We start from the raw sequence: 17854 nt of genomic DNA on the forward strand, positions 1-17854 counted from the left end.
AACCATCTAGGAGAAAAACTTTATTTTTTTTATTAGTCATTTTAGCTGGATCTCAAGGGCTAAACGGGACATTCTCTGACAGTACTTCATATGTATTTTTGTAACAAAGACAGTCTGCTTGTGTGAAATGCAGAAGCCTTGTAAAGGCATGTGTGGTTAAACCAGCTCCACAGACACTAGATGGTTCAGTCAGTTTATATTTGGCTTACTGAGATTTTATTCCCCATTTTACGTTTGTGTAAAAATATGTTTTGTCAACGAGTATGTGGCAACACATGTTTGTGTGCGTGTTCGCCTCTCAAATTATTTTAACTAACCGCGGACGCTATTCAAGAAAAACCAATATCCCTCCAACCCCTGTTCCAGTCTGCTTACACAAAGGCATCTGTAAAATAATTGAACTAATTGAAAACAATACTTTTTCCTGATATATTGCAGTTCTACAATAACAATTAAAACTGGTGCAGCTCAGGAACAATAATTTTAGCTCCAACGCTTTTCCAGATTTGGAGTTTGCCTGAATGGCACCGCGTATTCTTTTTTCACAGGACTAGATGGTGATCCTAGTACAGAAGGGTGCAACGTTACAAAACGCTGAGATAGAAATACATTTTGTAGCACACATATGATTAGCGCTCATGTAGAATTGGGCATCAGGTCGGCTCTATTCATTGCAATTGTATCTGTAACATTCTTAACGTTTCACCTCTCTGAATATAGCCCAGTGTATTAGGCCTGCTTCTGGTGGGTCTCGGTCTCCTGCTGGGTGACCTTCTCCTCTGACATGACGGTCATCCACGGGGACACGGACCGGGTGATGGTCTGCTTGGCCATGTTGTAGTGGTTGATGATGGTGAAGAGACGCCCGCGCCCACCAGGGGGGTAGTAGCCGTATATCCCCGTCGGCATGCACCGACCTTGCTGAGAGAGCGATTTTAGCATAGGAACAAGAGGCAGAATCTAAAAATGTTGACAAGATAAGACCTGGAAGTGCTTGTGAAAACATGTCTTGTTGTCGTTACTGAAAAGAAGGTAACATCAAGGTGCCAATAATAAAAAGAAAGGAGAATTGATTGAAGTTCTGTCTTGCAAGTGCAATTGTATGGTGCATTTTTTTTGAAAGACGGTCTTCATTGGTACCTACAAGAGGCTGGGCAAACATTGGTTGTTTCAACATAATTTATCAATGCATTGTGATGTGGAATCAATGTGGAAAAATACATTAGATTAAAAAAATATCATCCGCCAGCTCTGTTTTCATCTTATTTCAACCAGCGTCGTGAGCATTGAAATATGAGTAAAACTTAATTACATTAACTAAACCTGACGAACAGGTTGTTACGTCAATCTAATTTCAACATAATCTTCAGAACTATGTATACGTTGAAATTGCGTTAAATTACACATTGAAACGTTGGGTTTTAAGTTGTTTCATTTTATTTGACCATGTTTCAATGTTGAGAGTCAAATTGAATGTTTTAATCAACATCATTGTTTCAACGTTATGCCATCAACCTAAATAAAGAGGTATATTGACAAAAAATGTGAAGCCACAGTCCAACAATTCCTGCCTGAACAGTGAGTACTGGTATATGAGGGATAGAACAAGTCTACCATCCAGACGCATACTATACAGTGCATTCGGAAAGTATTCAGACCCCTTCCCTTTTTCCAAATGTTGTTACGTTACAGCCTTATTGTAAAATATATTACATTTAAAAAAATCCTCATCAATCTAAACACAATACCCCATAATGACAAAATGAAAAAAGGTTTTTAGAAATGTTTGCAAAAATAATAATAATAATACCTTCATTTACATAAGTATTCAGACCCTTTTGCTATGAGACAGGTGGCAGGATCATGCAGTGATGATGTTTTTCAGCGGCAGGAACTGGGAAACTAGTCAGGATCGAGGGAAAGATGAACGGAGCAAAGTACAGAGAGATCCTTGATGAAAACCTGTTCCAGAGCACTCAGGATCTCAGACTGGGAAGAAGGTTCACCTTCCAACAGGACAACAACCATAAGCACACAGCCAAGACAATGCAGGAGTGGCTTCGGGACTCTCTTTTCGGGACTCTTCGACAAGCCAGAGCCCGGACTTGAAGCCGATCTAACATCTCTGGAGAGACCTGAAAATACCTGTTCAGTAACGCTCCCCATCCAACCTGACAGCGCTTGAGAGGATCTGCAGAGAAGAATGGGAGAAACTCCCCAAATACTGGTGTGCCAAGCTTGTTGTGTCCTACCCAAGAAGACTCGAGGCTGTAATCGCTGCCAATGGTGCTTCAAAAAAGTGCTGAGTAAAGGGTCTGAATACTTATGTAAATGCGATATTTCAGTTAATTTTTTGTGTAAGTTTGCAAAAATGTCTAAAAACCTGCTTTTACTTTGTCATTATGGGGTATTGTGTGTAGATTGATGACGGAAAAAAAACAATTTAATACATTTTAGAATAAGGCCGTAAAAGTCAAGGTGTCTGAAACTCAATACTTTCCGAATGCACTGTGTGTACCCTGCTTGGCTTGGGAAACAAGCTGTGTACGTTTCGGCTGAGCTATCATGTCAACATGTTCAGACATTGATCAGCTTCCATACTCATTTGCATAGACTACCTACATAACATTGAATAGTTCAAAGTAACTCACTTTTCTTACACAAGTGTATGTGGGCCCGAAGCAGAGAATAATAATAAAATACGACTGGAGCCCACTTTCAATGTTCAAAATACAGCAGAGAGCATCATTTTGTTTCTAAAAGTTTCTAAAAAAAGAACTGTGGATTAAGTCTTATGACAAGCGCATACAGGTAAATGCCAAAAAACAGAAGAAACACCAACATAAAGTGTTTTAATAGCCCCAGAGCCTTTGATTTCTTAATCAGGCCACGTGTAATGAATAGCAGAGATAATATCCGGTAAAAGTGTTCTAAAAGTGTTCTACTAATATCATAAATTTGGCATCCCATTTATAGGGCTAATGGTAACTACTTCTAAATTTGGAAAGATCCAATCAACCATGGACGAACGACAGTATGCCATGAACCAATGATTGTCCTTTGGGCAAATCAGATGTCAATGTAGCCTACATAAACCCAACCTCACTCCGAATTTACTTTCACATACAGCTTATGTAAGAAACGTCATTCTCGGTGACCGATAATATCTGACGATATGAACCTTTTACCGATGTATTTGTATCGCCGTTTAATCCACCGAGAATGACCGATATAAAATGCGGAGCAAACGTCTTTTTTTTTTTTTAAATAGAATGAAATTTTTGTTGTTGCAGTTTATTATTTGTCCTGAAGAGGGCACTCTTTGCATGGCTATAAGCCTATCTTGCCATGGTGCGCTACAGCAAGACTGGACACTACCACCCTACACAAAGTTACAGCCCTTTAGTGAAGCCAGCGAAATCTGGTGTTATTTTTGCTCTTTGCAAATGGTATTCCTCAAGCTCTGTCATTCAAATTTTTTCAGAGACACTAAAAAAACATAGCAGGTTACAAAGTAGCGCTTCGTAGCTACGTTTTGATGTATGGATTAATTGTCACTTTATAGGCACTGGTTCAAATTCACGTTTCACTAATCGCCATTTCCATGACGCGTGCTAGCTAACTAACTAGCCAGATAACTAGCTGTGTTAGAGTTTTTGACGGCGTTCATGGAGCTTAGTGATATCTGGGATCCGTAGGACATACATACTCTAAACCCGAACCTTAATCATTTTAAATGTCAACTTCAATGGAGTAGGGACAACCCAAGGATTCCGAATAGCAAGGACCTTTCACTGAGGCAACGCTGTGCCAGCGGCGCATTTTGTGATTTATATTTTTCGTTTCAAGTGACAACTACCAGAATTCAGTGGCTATAGCCTTACAATTGATGAAAACATAGCTAAATAGCAATACATTGAAAATGTGTCCTATGTCGTTTCCCAGCTGGCTAGCATGAGGCAGCTCAGTTTTCAGAGCCTTGGGAAAAATATTTTTGCTGGAATCAGTGCAGTTTATCCTCCTTTCACTAGAGTAACACAGTTTTTCCATTAAATAATCTCAGCTTTCTGGTGCACCTAAATTCTATGTGGCACTTTCATTAATGTAATTTCCTCAAATTTAAGAAATCAGCTTTCTGAGTATCGTAGGGCTGTTTTAAGCACAATCCATACAGAAAAAGGTTTTATTTTTATTCTAGCTATAATAATAGATATGGGTTGTCGGCGAATATTTCCACTCTAAATTTGGAATCAATATCGGATCCAAAAATTCCATATCGGTCATGCTCTACTTTCAGCTATGCAGTGTCATTTAGGTAGCCTACGCAAAAGAGTATGGAAGCTGATCAATGTCTAAATGTGTTAACAGTATAGCTCAGCTGAATCGAACACAGCTTGTTTCCAAAGCTGAACAGGATCCATAGAGGTATGAATCTGGATGGTAGACTTATTCTCACTGAAGTGCATTACTCCTCATATTCCAGTAGGAGTCCCTGTTCAGTCGGGAATTATTGGACTGGCATCACATTTTATTTAAATATATCTATTTATTTCGGTTGATAGAATGAAGTTGAAACAATGACGTTGATTCAAATATCCTTTTACTATCAACAGTGAAACAAGGTCAAATGTCTAATCAAATATGAAATTCTACAGAATCTTAACCACCCAATATATATTGATGTAGGATAAAAAATTCTACGTGGAATTGTCAATGCAATTTCAGCATATACATAGTTCTGATGATTATGTTGAAATTAGATCGATGTAACAACTTGTTAATCAGGTTAAGTCAAATGCATTTAAGTTGAAGTTTTACCCTAATTTCAATGTTTACAATGCTGGTTGAAATGAGATGAAAACATGACTGGACCCGGTTTCCCAAAAGCATCTTAAGGCTAAGTTAATCGTTAGAACTTCTGAGCCGTTTCCCAAAACTGTCTTTATTAACGTTGCACTTGAAATTGCTCGTAATCTAACGCCTGCCTCAGACCCCTCGTAGAACAGCAAAGTGCATCATTAGATCACCGTTTACCCACTTTACACACAGAAAATCCCAGCTAAACCTAGAATGAATATGTTTATCTGTCTCTCTGTGACCACCGAAAACGTCATAGTTGAATTGACTAAAAAGTGTGCAATGTTTTAAACAAGCAAAGCAAGATGCATTTGATTTTTTTTATGAAAACTGAAATAGCATAATAATCTAGCTATTATATAATTAGGTTAAATGTTGACAGCACTTTCATGTGCAATTGATAGACCTACCTAGTATTAAGCCATTAGGCAACATCTGAGTCTATTCCATATTCGTGTCTATTAGGCCTATAGGCTACTATTATCTACAATCTGACGCATTTCATTGTAATCTTACCAATAACCTAAAGGTCAACATATTAGGTCTATAGCAAAGTCGCTTAACTTGCTACTTCATGTTTAATTATTTTAATTGTTTAATGATTTAATTGTAGAATATCTGTTAGGCCTACTTGAAACCCAATTCCTGCCTGCCATTAGGCTACAATGATTTGTTGAGCAATTACGAAAACCATTGTCATCATATCCTATTTTTAGGTCAAGCTGATATTGTCTATAGCAAAGAAACAACTTTTATTCATTCTTGCTCACAGTTTAGACAAACTGAAAAATTCAGATTTTACTTAATCAAAGATTGCTTACAAAAATGGTACGAGTAAACACTTAGAATACATAACACATGACAAACATAATACAAACCCTTACATACATAATAGACTACAGAACATTTATTCTCATGATGGGAAAACTATTGTGTAAAAAAGAACCCTAAATATTTTAAGAGCAACAGGGAGCTCTTTAGCCTATATTCTGGAGTCATTTTCAGCACCAGACAGCTCCTGAAGCGACTCAGTTAAGTTGAACTTTGTAACGAGTGCACTGCGTTGTGTTTTGGGAAACGGGTGTGACATCTTCAGATGTTATTTTTATGATGCATAGTTAAGCCTAAGGTCCATAAGCCTAAATTCCATCTCTATCGGGAAACCGAGCCGAGGTTGATGACTTTTTTCAAATCCAATGCATTTTCCACATTGATTCCACATCACAATACGCTGACAAATTACATTTAAACAACGTTGATTCAACCAGTGTGTGCCCAGTGGGATGCTTACTGTCGTTGCTTACCGTGTACATGAAGCCATCTGGACAGGGCTGCTCATACTGGTAGACTTTATAGACCACCAGAAACATCACGCAGACCAGAAATGCCAAAGCACAAGTCACCAGCAGAGTGACCTAGGAAGATGAGAGACACAAACATCATCTCTGGGTTACTGATAGGTCACACTATGCCCAAGCCCAAATCAATCCCTAGATGGCTAGCCACTAGAAACTACTCTGTGGTAGATTACTGAACTAGATGGGTGTAAGACATATGACAGAATCTCCATTTGCCCAACCACAGGGATAGGTGAAGTTATTACTATTTTGCCTCCACCAATCCAATTATTTCATGGCCTGTATTTATAAAGCGTCTCAGGAGAAGGAGTAGGCATGCTGATCCAGGAACAGTTTTCCCTTTTAGATCATAATGAATAAGTTTACATTGACTGGGGGCGATCTGATCCTAGATCAGCTCTCCTACTCTGAATCACTTTATGAATACGGGGCCAGATTGCACCTATCCTATTACTTCAGTTCTACGAGGACTCATCAAGACATGTCTAAGGGGTTGATTAGGGAATAGGTATTGGACGTTAGACCGAACAGAGTGAGGCACATGATGTCTTTAAAAGAGTAAAAGTACATTGCACTGACATCTCCAGGGTATTATGCAATGGCTACAGGCGTTTCGAGGAACTGAGGAGGCGGGGAGTGGGAGAGAGTTGACGGGAAAATCACTTTGTCAAATATGCCAGCCTCAGTTATGAGGCCAGGGCCCGTATTCATAAAGCGTCTCAGAGGAGTGCTGTACTAAGACCAGTATAATAAAAAAGGCAAAACTGGTCCTAGATCAGCAATCCTACTCTGGAACACTTTATAAATATGGGACCTGATTTTGTCTTGATCACGGGCCAAAACTTAGTGTATTATATCATCGATTTTTATTGACACAGGTTTACTAAGAGTTCCTTCTGATTTTCCAGGATGTAGATGATGTCATATTTCTCTATTAGAATTAGAAACATCTTGCGGAAATCATTAAAGAATTGATATCAAGGGCTGCTATGCAAAACCAGCATGGAGCCAGAGAAGAAAGAAACCAGGTAGGGAATGTTCCTTTCAACTACAGTGTGCATATTGCCTACAGAAAAGTAAATGTCTTGCCCTATCTGATAACGGATTATGCTTTAAGACTTCAGATACAAAGATATCAGCATAGCGAGCTGGAAAATACCACAAAGAGCATTTGAGCACTACAGATATAGAAATCAAATGTGCTATGGGATGTCATAGAATGCATTCGCACCAATGTTTTTGATGGACCACTCTTAGATAGTGAGCAAGTATGGCTTCTTCAGGTGATCTGTAGCCTAGCAATTTGCTTCTCAAAGACCTCTATGCAAACTCATCTGTTGATGCCATGCTATGTTGTCGTCTTAGGCCTCTCTTTATGTACTGTTGTGTTGTCTCTCTTGTCCTGATGTGTGTTTTGTCCTATATTTTTATTTAATTTATTTTTAATCTCAGCCCCCGTCCCCGCAGGAGGCCTTTAAGCCTTTTGGTAGGCCGTCATTGTAAATAGGAATTTGTTCTTCACTGACTTGCCTAGTTAAACAAAGGTTAAATAAAACAATGGAGAAAAAACAACTGAGTGAGACATGACAATTACACGATCATTGCCATGGCAACAGTTGAATTAATCAAGGGGGGCTTGGGTTTGGGTGAAAAACAAGAACAAGAAAACATATCTTACTTTAAGTCGCTCAGATACCCCGTCGATGACGCTTATTGAGAATGCTGCTATCTTGGGGGAGTGCAGCTTGCTCTTCTTGTGCTCCCCATCATAGTCTGTTTTGGTCTTTACCACCACCTGAAACACAATGGCAAATGCCAAGATGTAAATAAATCATGTTGATCATAGGCCTGCATGAAGGTGTAACTAGGCTATTTCCTTCACGTGTGTAATGGTGAATAGATTGATAGATTTTTATTTGAGGCTATTGACAAAATAGTGGTTGCATTGGACACGTTTATTTCTATTGGATCCTTAGTTGGTCTCATTCATATTATTTCATCCTGTAAAGAAAACAACTCCATAAAAACATTGACGATGGGTAGAGTAGATATACTGCACCAATAGGCTTTCAATTCACTTGAATAAATATTACCTTGTCGAGTACAGGAAACTGCAGTTGACTGGCATCTAAGGGTGTTATGAGGGGAATGGTGTCGAATCCATCTGCTGAGACTGTTTTGGCGTTGGTTTTGGCGTTGTTTTTGTCACTTAAATTATTCCCCAATTTAACCATTTTTCGAGACGATGAGGTATAAAAACCTGTTCGGAAAAGGACAGGGCGTTTAATAGTGATTGTATGACGAATACATGTAGGCCTATGCGTCGTCTAAATTGTGAATGGCATATGATTGTTTTAGTTTTATCTTAACGTAGCCAATCATTCCTGAGCTGAAACAAAAACACACCTGCATATCAAACACACTGCAATTGATAACATAGATATGGAACGTGGATTATTTTGTTAATTTCATTATAGGATACCAGAAGGAGCGCTCGCAAATAAAACATCCTTTGTAGTATCCTTTGGATGTTACTTTCAATTAGCACTATTTGTGATAATAAGAACGATAAACCTGTATATGACATTGACTAATACATCAACCCTTACCTGCTAACGTTTTTTATTTCAATCCTTGTTGGTGTTGTTGTCCTATTTTATTGTTATAACTGAGACCGCCGGTGTAGGTGTGACTCAGCCGATTTAAGATGTTGTAGATACACAATATGGTCAAGCTCTCGTTGATGCTCCTCAAAGGCGGTCCCTCCGAGCGGATGCTGCTGCTGGCAGCCAAGTGATGTAACAACATTAGCCTACATCCCATGCATAGGCTACACACGAGATAGCACATAGGAGCAGGTCTAGGGTGATAACGGTTTTACATCTAAACTTTGAAAGACTATTTTAAATCTAATCAAAAAGAAAGAAACATTGATAATGAGCTGAACATTTAATAAAAAATAAAAAAAATCCAATGCCTCGCAAAGGTCATCTATTGGTTGATGGGTAAAAAAATGTTTTACCTGACAATGAATATCTCTTTGAGCATGGTGAAATTATTAATCAAGCTTTGGATGGTACATCAATACACCCAGTCACTACAAATATACAGGCGTCCTTCCTATATCAATTGCCGGAGTTGAAGGAAACCGCCCAGGAATTTCCTTGGTGACTTTGACTTTAAAACCGTTACAAAGTTCAATGGCTGCGATAGGAGAAAACTGAGGATGGATCATAACATTGTAGTTACTCCACAATACTAATCTAATTGACAGAGTGAAAAGAAGGAAGCCTATAAAGAATATTCCAAAATATGCATTGTGTTTGCATCAAGGTACTAAAGTAATACAGCAAAAAAAAAAGACAAAGCAATTCACTTTTTCTCTTGATGTCACGACTTCCACTGAAGTCGGCTCCTCTCCTTGTTCGGGCGGCGTTCGGCGATCGACGTCACCGGCTTTCTAGCCATCACCGCTCCATTTTTCATATATCCATTTGTCTTGTCTTGTTTCCATACACACCTGGTTTTCATTTCCCCAATCAATCTACTTGTATTTAACCCTCTGTTTCCCATCATGTTTTGTGTGTAATTGTTTCATGTTATGTGGTGTTAGTTTACGCGCTTTACTTTTATGTTCTGTTTTTTGAGCGCATTTGATTTATGTAGTGCTCTCGTTTTTGGAACTTTAATAAAAGTGTGCCTGTTCATTATACTCTGCTCTCCTGCACCTGACTTTGCCTCCAATACACCATTGACACTTGAATACAAAGTGTTATGTTGGGCAAATCTGATACAACACATTACTGAGTACCACTCTCCATATTTTCAAGCATAGCGGTGGATGCATCATGTTATGGGCAGTGGCGACCGGTTATTCAGTGCAGGTGGGGAATGTTATTTTGGCATTAATGTGTCACATATCAGTTTGCAAAATACAAACATGGTCTCTTTTTTGTTTTACTGAGTAAGGCAGCTCCAAAATGCAGGTGTTTTAGCCTAGCTCTGTGCTTTCTGTGGTGGTGGGGCAGCCAGCGGAAAATACGGAGCGTATGTCACACCTTGATCTGTTTCACCTGTCTTTGTGCTTGTCTCCCCCCCAGGTGTCGCCCATCTTTCCCATTATCCCTGGTGCATTTATACCTGTGTTCTCTGTTTGTCTGTTGCTAGTTCATCTAGTCTCGTCAAGCCTACCTGCATTTTCCCCCATACATCTGTATTTTGTTACATTTTTTTTTTTTAACATTTTAGTCATTTAGCAGACGTTCTTATCCAGAGCGACTTACAGTAGAGTGCATACATTTTTACATACTGAGACAAGGATATCCCTACCGGCCAAACCCTCCCTTACCCGGACGACGCTATGCCAATTGTGCGTCGCCCCACGGACCTCCCGGTTGCGACAGAGCCTGGGCGCGAATCCAGCCCAGGCGCGAACCCAGAGACTCTGGTGGCGCAGCTAGCACTGCGATGCAGTGCCCTAGACCACTGCGCCACCCGGGAGGACTTAGATGTACTTTAAAATCTATGGCAAGACCTGAAAATGGTTGTCTACCAATGATCAACAACGAATTTGACAGAGCTTGAAGAATTTTGAAAAGATTGGGCAAATGTTGCACAATCCAGGTGTTGGAAGCTCTTAGAGACTTACCCAGAAAGACTCACTGCTGTAATCGCTTCCAAAGGTGCTTCTACAAAGTTTTGACTCAGGGGTGTGAATACTAATGTAAATTAGATATTGTTTGTATTTCCTTTTCAATACATTTGCTAACATTCTAAAAACATGTTTTCACTTTGTCATTATAGGGTACTGTGTGTAGATGGGTGAAAACAAAATCGAAGTAATCCATTTTGAATTCAGGCTGTAACACAACAAAATGTGGAATAAGTCCAGGGGTATGAATACTTTCTGAAGGCATTGTAGATTTGGCGCACCTGTTGTAGCGCTGTGGGAGGGAAGACCTGCTGATAGATATTTTGCCATGCTTTTGCTATTGTTCCCATTCACCTGAAATTGTGAACTTATAGTCAATAAATAAAACACCATTGCAGTACTGGTCTCAGGCTTTTTGAGATCTTCTCTGTTCCGCAACCTGGTCTGCACCTATTCTCAATCAATAGACCTTAGTTGTGATCATTCTCATGACTTCATGTTCATGCCCAATATTATCTTGCTGGAGATAGTAGTGTCATGGGGAGGTCAGAGAACTCAGACTGAAGACTAAATCCCTGTTTCCGAAGAGATAACGTAGCCACTCGCTTGGAGCCACTAAAGACATTTATAGACATTTATTTAATCCCTAATGAATTAGAAATGGATTTTCTCTATGTGGGGGGTTGGGTGGGTGGAAAGAGTTCCTTCATTACCTCATGCAAGCTATGGACAGAGCAGGCTTACAAAGTACACCATTGCAGCATTACTGCACGAACATTCAATATCCTACTACGTATTTTAAAACAACCAAAAAAGCCATATATTTTGGCACCTTTTATTTTCTTACATTATTCATAAAGAATATACACAAACATAACTTAGCTTGTTCCTAAACAATACATCCTACCTGCCTGGGGCGGCAGGTAGCCTAGTGGTTAGAGTGTTGGACTTGTAACCAAAAAGGTTGCAAGATCAAATCCCCGAGCTGACAAGGTAAAAATCTGTCATTCTGCCCCTGAACAAGGCAGTTACCACTGTTCCTAGATCATCATTGAAAATAAGAATTTGTTCTTAACTGACTTGCCTAGTTAAATAAAGGTAAGTAATACCTGAGAGTGATTTTGAAATTCCTTTAAGTTAGATAATATCATAGTGCTGAACAGTCTTCCTTCATAAGGTAATTCTATAGCCAGTTCTGAATAGATTCAAGTTAGATAATATCATAGTGCTGAGCAGTCTTCCTTCATAAGGTAATTCTATAACCAGTTCTGAATAGATTCAAGTTAGACAATATCATAGTGCTGAGCAGTCTTCCTTCATAAGGGAATTCTATGGCCAGTTCTGAATAGACTAAAGTGGCCTCCTTTTCTCATCTCCTTCCCTTCATCTACAATGATGTGAAATAACTGAACAGATGAAAGATGAATACCAATAGGTATCCTCATGCGGCTTTCCCTACAACAGTGTCTTCAAAATCAGTGTAGATGAAGGAGAGGAAACAAAGAAAGGAAGCCACGTTAGATTTTGCTCCAACTTTCACTGCTCCATGTCATTGTCATTCTGCAGTGTTTTCATGGACAGACCCCATATTGTTACACTGGAAAAGAAGGGCCCTTCGCTTGCCCTGTAAGGGGCACCACTGGTGAGGATGGCCCCTGGGAGGGCCCCACAGTAACTGTCTGGGGCCGAGAGGTGTGGCCGTGCCACCACTGGGGTCCCAGGGCCCTGCATCTCCACACCCACTGGCCCGTTCTCCGCATAGAGACACAAGGGTCTCCTGGAGTAGGTGAGCTTTTCCTAGTTTCAGGGAGTCTGCTAGAGGGGACTTCTCCTGCTGCTAGGAGGAGGTGTTGGTGGCACAATGGAGCGCAGCTCGGGGAAGGACGTTGAGGTAGATGGGCTGAGGTGTATGCAAGTCAATGGGGCTTCTTCATGTGCTGGTGGCGCCAAAGGCCCCATCACGGTAGTGAAGGGTGGTGGTGGTGGTTGCCTAGGTACAAAGGGTATTTTGTGGCTGACAGGCTTTTGGAATGGACCTCCTCCACTTCCATCAGTGCTGCTACTGCTAGGCTGCTCTGAGTCCTCTATTTCAGTGCTGGCGTCGTTGGGCAGCTGAGCATGTGAAGCTTTTGCCGCATGTGTTACAGAGGTAGGGTCTCTCGCCGGTGTGCGTTCTCACGTGGTGACGCAGTCGCCCGACCCTTCAAAGGTATTTCCTAATCGTATGGATTGATATGAGATACACATGTAAAGACAATCAACCATTGACATTGTACACAAATTATTGTGTTCCAATAACTGCCCTTTTACAACAACAAAACAGACTGTTGCCTGGATGTGGAAAAATACATTCAGTGACTTTTACAGTTTTCTAATAGTCCCAAACTGTTCCTGTGTTCTTCATGTCTGCATTGATAAAATAAGGTTTCCATATTTGGACAGCCTCAGAGTCTGTTCTAATAGGAACACCATAATCACAGGTACAGGTCGATACGCACCACAGATCTGGCAGGTGTACGGTTTCTCCTCGGAGTGTATGTTCTTGCAGCAGCTTCCTATACATGTTGAAGGAGTTGGCACACTGGTCACAGGTGAACTCTGTCTGTGGTGTGTCTTCTTTTACTCCATCAGGTTGCTGAACCCTGAGCAGGGAAGGACACATCATGCATTCAATGAGGACTTGGGTGGTGGACCATTCTTGATACACATGGGAAACTGTTGAGCGTGAAAAACCCAGCAGCGTTGCAGTTCTTGACACACTCAAATCGGTGCACCTAATACCATACCCCATTAACTTCTCTGGGATATGTGGGACGGTAGCGTCAAATTCAAATATATTACTATAAAAATCAATCTTTCATGAAATCACACATGAAAGACACCAAATTAAAGCTACACATGTTGTGAATCCAGCAAACATGTCTGATTTTAAAAAGGATTTACGGCGAAAGCACACCAAACGATTATGTTAGCTCAGTACATAGCCACAGAAAAACACAGCCATTTTCCCAGCAAAATATAGTAGTCACAAAAAGCAGAAATAGAGATAAAATGAATCACTAACCTTTGATGATCTTCATCAGATGACACTCATAGGACATCATGTTACACAATACATTTATGTTTTGTTCGATAATGTGCATATTTATGAATGACAAAATACATGAAGTAACACCAAGCCCACAAACATCGGACTGAATTTTCAATAAACAAACACGCACAAAAACCATGGGGAAACAGAGGGTTAAATAATGAACATGTAATTAGGGAATTGAAACCAGGTGTGAAAAATAAAGACAAAACAAATGGAAAATGAAAAGTGGATTGGCGATGGCTAGAAGGCCGGTGACGTCGACCGCCGAACGCCGCCTAACAAGGAGAGGGACCGACTTCGGCGGAAGTCGTGACACTTGAATTGATCATGTTGCACTGAGATGGGCACAGGGCAGTGGAGGCTCTTCAGAGGAGGACCATCCTCAGTGAATTTCATAAAAATAGTGAAACAAAAAAAGTTTTCCTTTTTGGATTAAACTATAATAAATATATTAACATGTCGCACAATAATTTATTAAAACATACTGTTTGGCAATGAAGGTCTACAGTAGCCTCAGCAGCATTCTGTAGGTTAGCACCATGGTGTAGCCGGAGAACAGCTAGGTTCCGTCCTACTATGGGTACATTGACTTTAATAAAAAACCTAGGAGGCTCATGGCTCTCACCCCCTTCCATAGACTTACACAATAATTACGACAACTTCTGTAGGACGTCCTCCAACCTATCAGAGCTCTTGCAGCATGAACTAACATGTTATCCACCCAATCAAAATATCAGAGAAGGAATCTAGTACTGAATGCATAAGCTACAGCTAGATACCACTGCAGTGCATAAAATGTGATGAGTAGTTGACTCAAAGAGAGAGAAAGACAATAGTTGAACAGTTTTGAACAGATTAATTTCTTCACAAAATTAAGAAGAAGCGAGAGAGAGAGATATTTGGTTTTATTTTTTAACTTTCACTTAGCTAGAGAAGCTAGCTAGTTTAGCTTACTCAAACACCGGGCTCAAACAGAGAGGGATTCCATGTTAGCTAGCTGACTATGGCTATCCAACACTAGAACTCTTCCAAGAATGTAGTTGATTTAATCTGATTGTCATAAGGTTCCATGACGTTGTCCACACAGGGCATCTGAACACACAAATACATTTAGATGATTTTCATTACATTTTGCGTGTTTTATTTAACTTTTGTACACCTGTGGTGTTCCCGGTCAAAAATTACTGGTCATTAGAAAGGAATTGGTGAGACTACAATTAGTGTATAAAATTGAGTTCAGGCACTTGCCCATTCATCAGATGAACACACTTCCTCTCCCAGACCCCCACATGCATGTGTGTTTGAGCACACACACACACACACACACACACACACACACACACACACACACACACACACACACACACACACACACACACACACACACACACACACACACACACACATACACACACACACACACACCTCAGACCACCTTCTTGGCTTCCATGGCAACCCCCAAGGGGACCTTTCCCCAAAATAATATTTCCCCCAAGAGAACCACACCTGTTGGCATTCTCACAAACAATCGCAACATTGTTTCAATAATATATGGAACTTTTCTCGCAGCTCTGGTATATAAAGCTTTTTTGATGTCTTGCTCACAATTCATTCTGTGGCAGCCCAATGACCAAACGACATACGGTATGTGAGGCTCTTGATCATATCTTTGATCATGACACTGGTGAGGAGGAGATAAGCCAGGAAACTGACAGCGAAGATGCATTAGAGGAGGAAGTGTCAGAAGTTGAAGACAATACAGAATATGATCAAGACCAAGAGACTACCGATGTGGAACAATCCAGTGATGAGGAACAGGGCTCTGCTGAGGTTGTTGTTACATTCCGGTTAAAGAATGGGAATTTGTCCTGGTCTTCATCCCCACCTGAGAGGTTGGCTGTCGACTGAAAATGTTATCAGAATAACCCCAGGGCCATTGAGATACGCTATATCCCAGGTTGATGACATAAAATCCTGCTTCGGGCTATTCCTGACAGAGTCAATCGAAACTATAGTGATAAACATGACAAACTTGGAGGGGAGACGCGTTTACAAAGACAACTGGAAGGAGGTAGACCGGACTGACATCCAAGCATACGTGGGTCTCTTGATTTTGGCTGGTTGATACAGATCCAGAAACTAATCTACCACCAGTTTATGGGATGCAGAGTCTGGTCGGGCAATTTTTCGTGCCACTATGTCACTCCAGACATTTCACACGTTGCCACGGGTGATTTGCTTCGACAACCGTGATACAAGACCAGGCCTCCATCAACAAGACAAGCTGGCAGCGATCAGAGAGATTTAGCACAAGTGGATGGAGTGCCTGCCACTCATCTATAACCCAAGTCCAGACATCACAGTGGATGAGTGTCTGGTCGCTTTTAGGGGACGCTGCCCATTCGAACAGTACATGCCAAGCAAACCGTCAAAATATGAAATAAAGATATGGGCAGCATGTGACGCCAGGACAAGTTATGCCTGGAACATACAGGTTCACACCGGGATACCTGCTGACGGTGTTCCCGAATGGAACCAGGGGAAGCGGGTGGTCCTGGAAATGACTGCAGGTCTCCAGGGGCACAACATAACATGTGACAATTTCTTCACTTCATATGCTCATGGTCTGGAGCTGCTCCCCAAAAAATTACCATGGTGGGGTCGGTCAGGAGGAACAAGCTTGAGTTGCCTCCTGCCTTATTCACTACCAAGGACAGGGATTGTTTTCCCTCTAAACTTACCTTCACCGATACACACACTCATGTCCTACTGCCCGAAGAAAAATATGAATGTGCTCCTGATGACAACTCTGCACAGGGATGTCGCTGTGAGTACCAGGGAGGACAAGAAGTCCAACGCTGTCCTGGATTAGAACAGGAACAAAGGGGGAGTTGACAACCTTGACAAGGTATGTTACTTTTATGTTTCAAGTCTCATGTACTTTTTTTCCTATTACCAGATTGTTTTATCTGCACCATAAAAATAAGAGATGTTGTTGTTTGGTGAAATGCTCATTGAATTTGTGAACAATATGGAGTCAATTCTATTCATTTGAATATGTAAATATGTTTTAGATGTGATAAATTAAAACAACGCTTGATGCAATTTTTCACGTCATCATGCAAGACATGAAGTATCAATTGCATGTACTCATTATTTTATTTACAGATTTTTCCACTTTTGCAGGTTACTGGCACATACTCTTGTAAGGGGATGACGGCACATTGGCCCATGGTGGTGTTCTTCAACATCCTAGATGTGTCGGCCTACAACGCGTTTGTGGTGTGGATGGAAGTGAATCCAGGCTGGAAGCAGGGGAAATTCTTCAAGAGGAGATTATTCCTTGAAGAGTTGGGGAAAGCCATGGTGGCACCCCTCATTCAAAGGCACCAACATCTTCCTTGAACATCATCCTCGGCTGGATTGGTGGGAGATATACAAGGGCCAGAAGCAAGATCTACGGCCGCCAGAGACAGAAGAGACAAAATGAAGAGGTGCTAAAGAGATGTCAAAACGAGCATTATGTGCCATATATACAGAGCATATATTTGCAAGGCACATGCAACAACCACCATGTATTGTCCAACATGTGCATGAGAACACACAAAATGTAACCACCATTGATTGACATATTGTGAACATTTGAATGTTTTTGTTATTGTTAGTAATACTGTTATTGTTACTGTTGTTCTTTAATGTGTTCAGACATTAATTTTGTAATATGGTAAAGTTTTCATGTGTCGTTTTGGGCCTATGTCCTTTCTTTACTAATAAAATCATACCGGTCAGTTTTGACCGTGAACACAACAGATGTTATTTTGTGCCACTATTTAAACATTTGAAATGGTTTCAAAACAAATGTCCTTATTAAACTTTGACACAAAGTAGTCTATG

At 40.5% G+C, this 17854-nt stretch overlaps 1 protein-coding gene across 1 annotated transcript; it reads right to left on the bottom strand.

Annotated features, from left to right (window-relative positions):
• Nucleotides 1–7: 7 nt before the first annotated feature.
• On the bottom strand, nucleotides 8–9019 carry LOC129841584 (neuronal vesicle trafficking-associated protein 1-like). Its single transcript, XM_055909936.1, has 5 exons — nucleotides 8825–9019; nucleotides 8309–8475; nucleotides 7894–8010; nucleotides 6162–6272; nucleotides 8–921 (listed from the first exon to the last, which is right to left on the bottom strand). The coding sequence occupies exons 2-5, from the start codon at nucleotides 8447–8449 to the stop codon at nucleotides 730–732; spliced, it is 561 nt and encodes a 186-aa protein (XP_055765911.1). The 5' UTR covers nucleotides 8450–8475; nucleotides 8825–9019; the 3' UTR covers nucleotides 8–729.
• Nucleotides 9020–17854: the final 8835 nt, after the last annotated feature.

Source organism: Salvelinus fontinalis, chromosome 3 (assembly GCF_029448725.1).
Source record: "Salvelinus fontinalis isolate EN_2023a chromosome 3, ASM2944872v1, whole genome shotgun sequence".
NCBI classification, from domain to species: Eukaryota; Metazoa; Chordata; class Actinopteri; order Salmoniformes; family Salmonidae; genus Salvelinus; species Salvelinus fontinalis.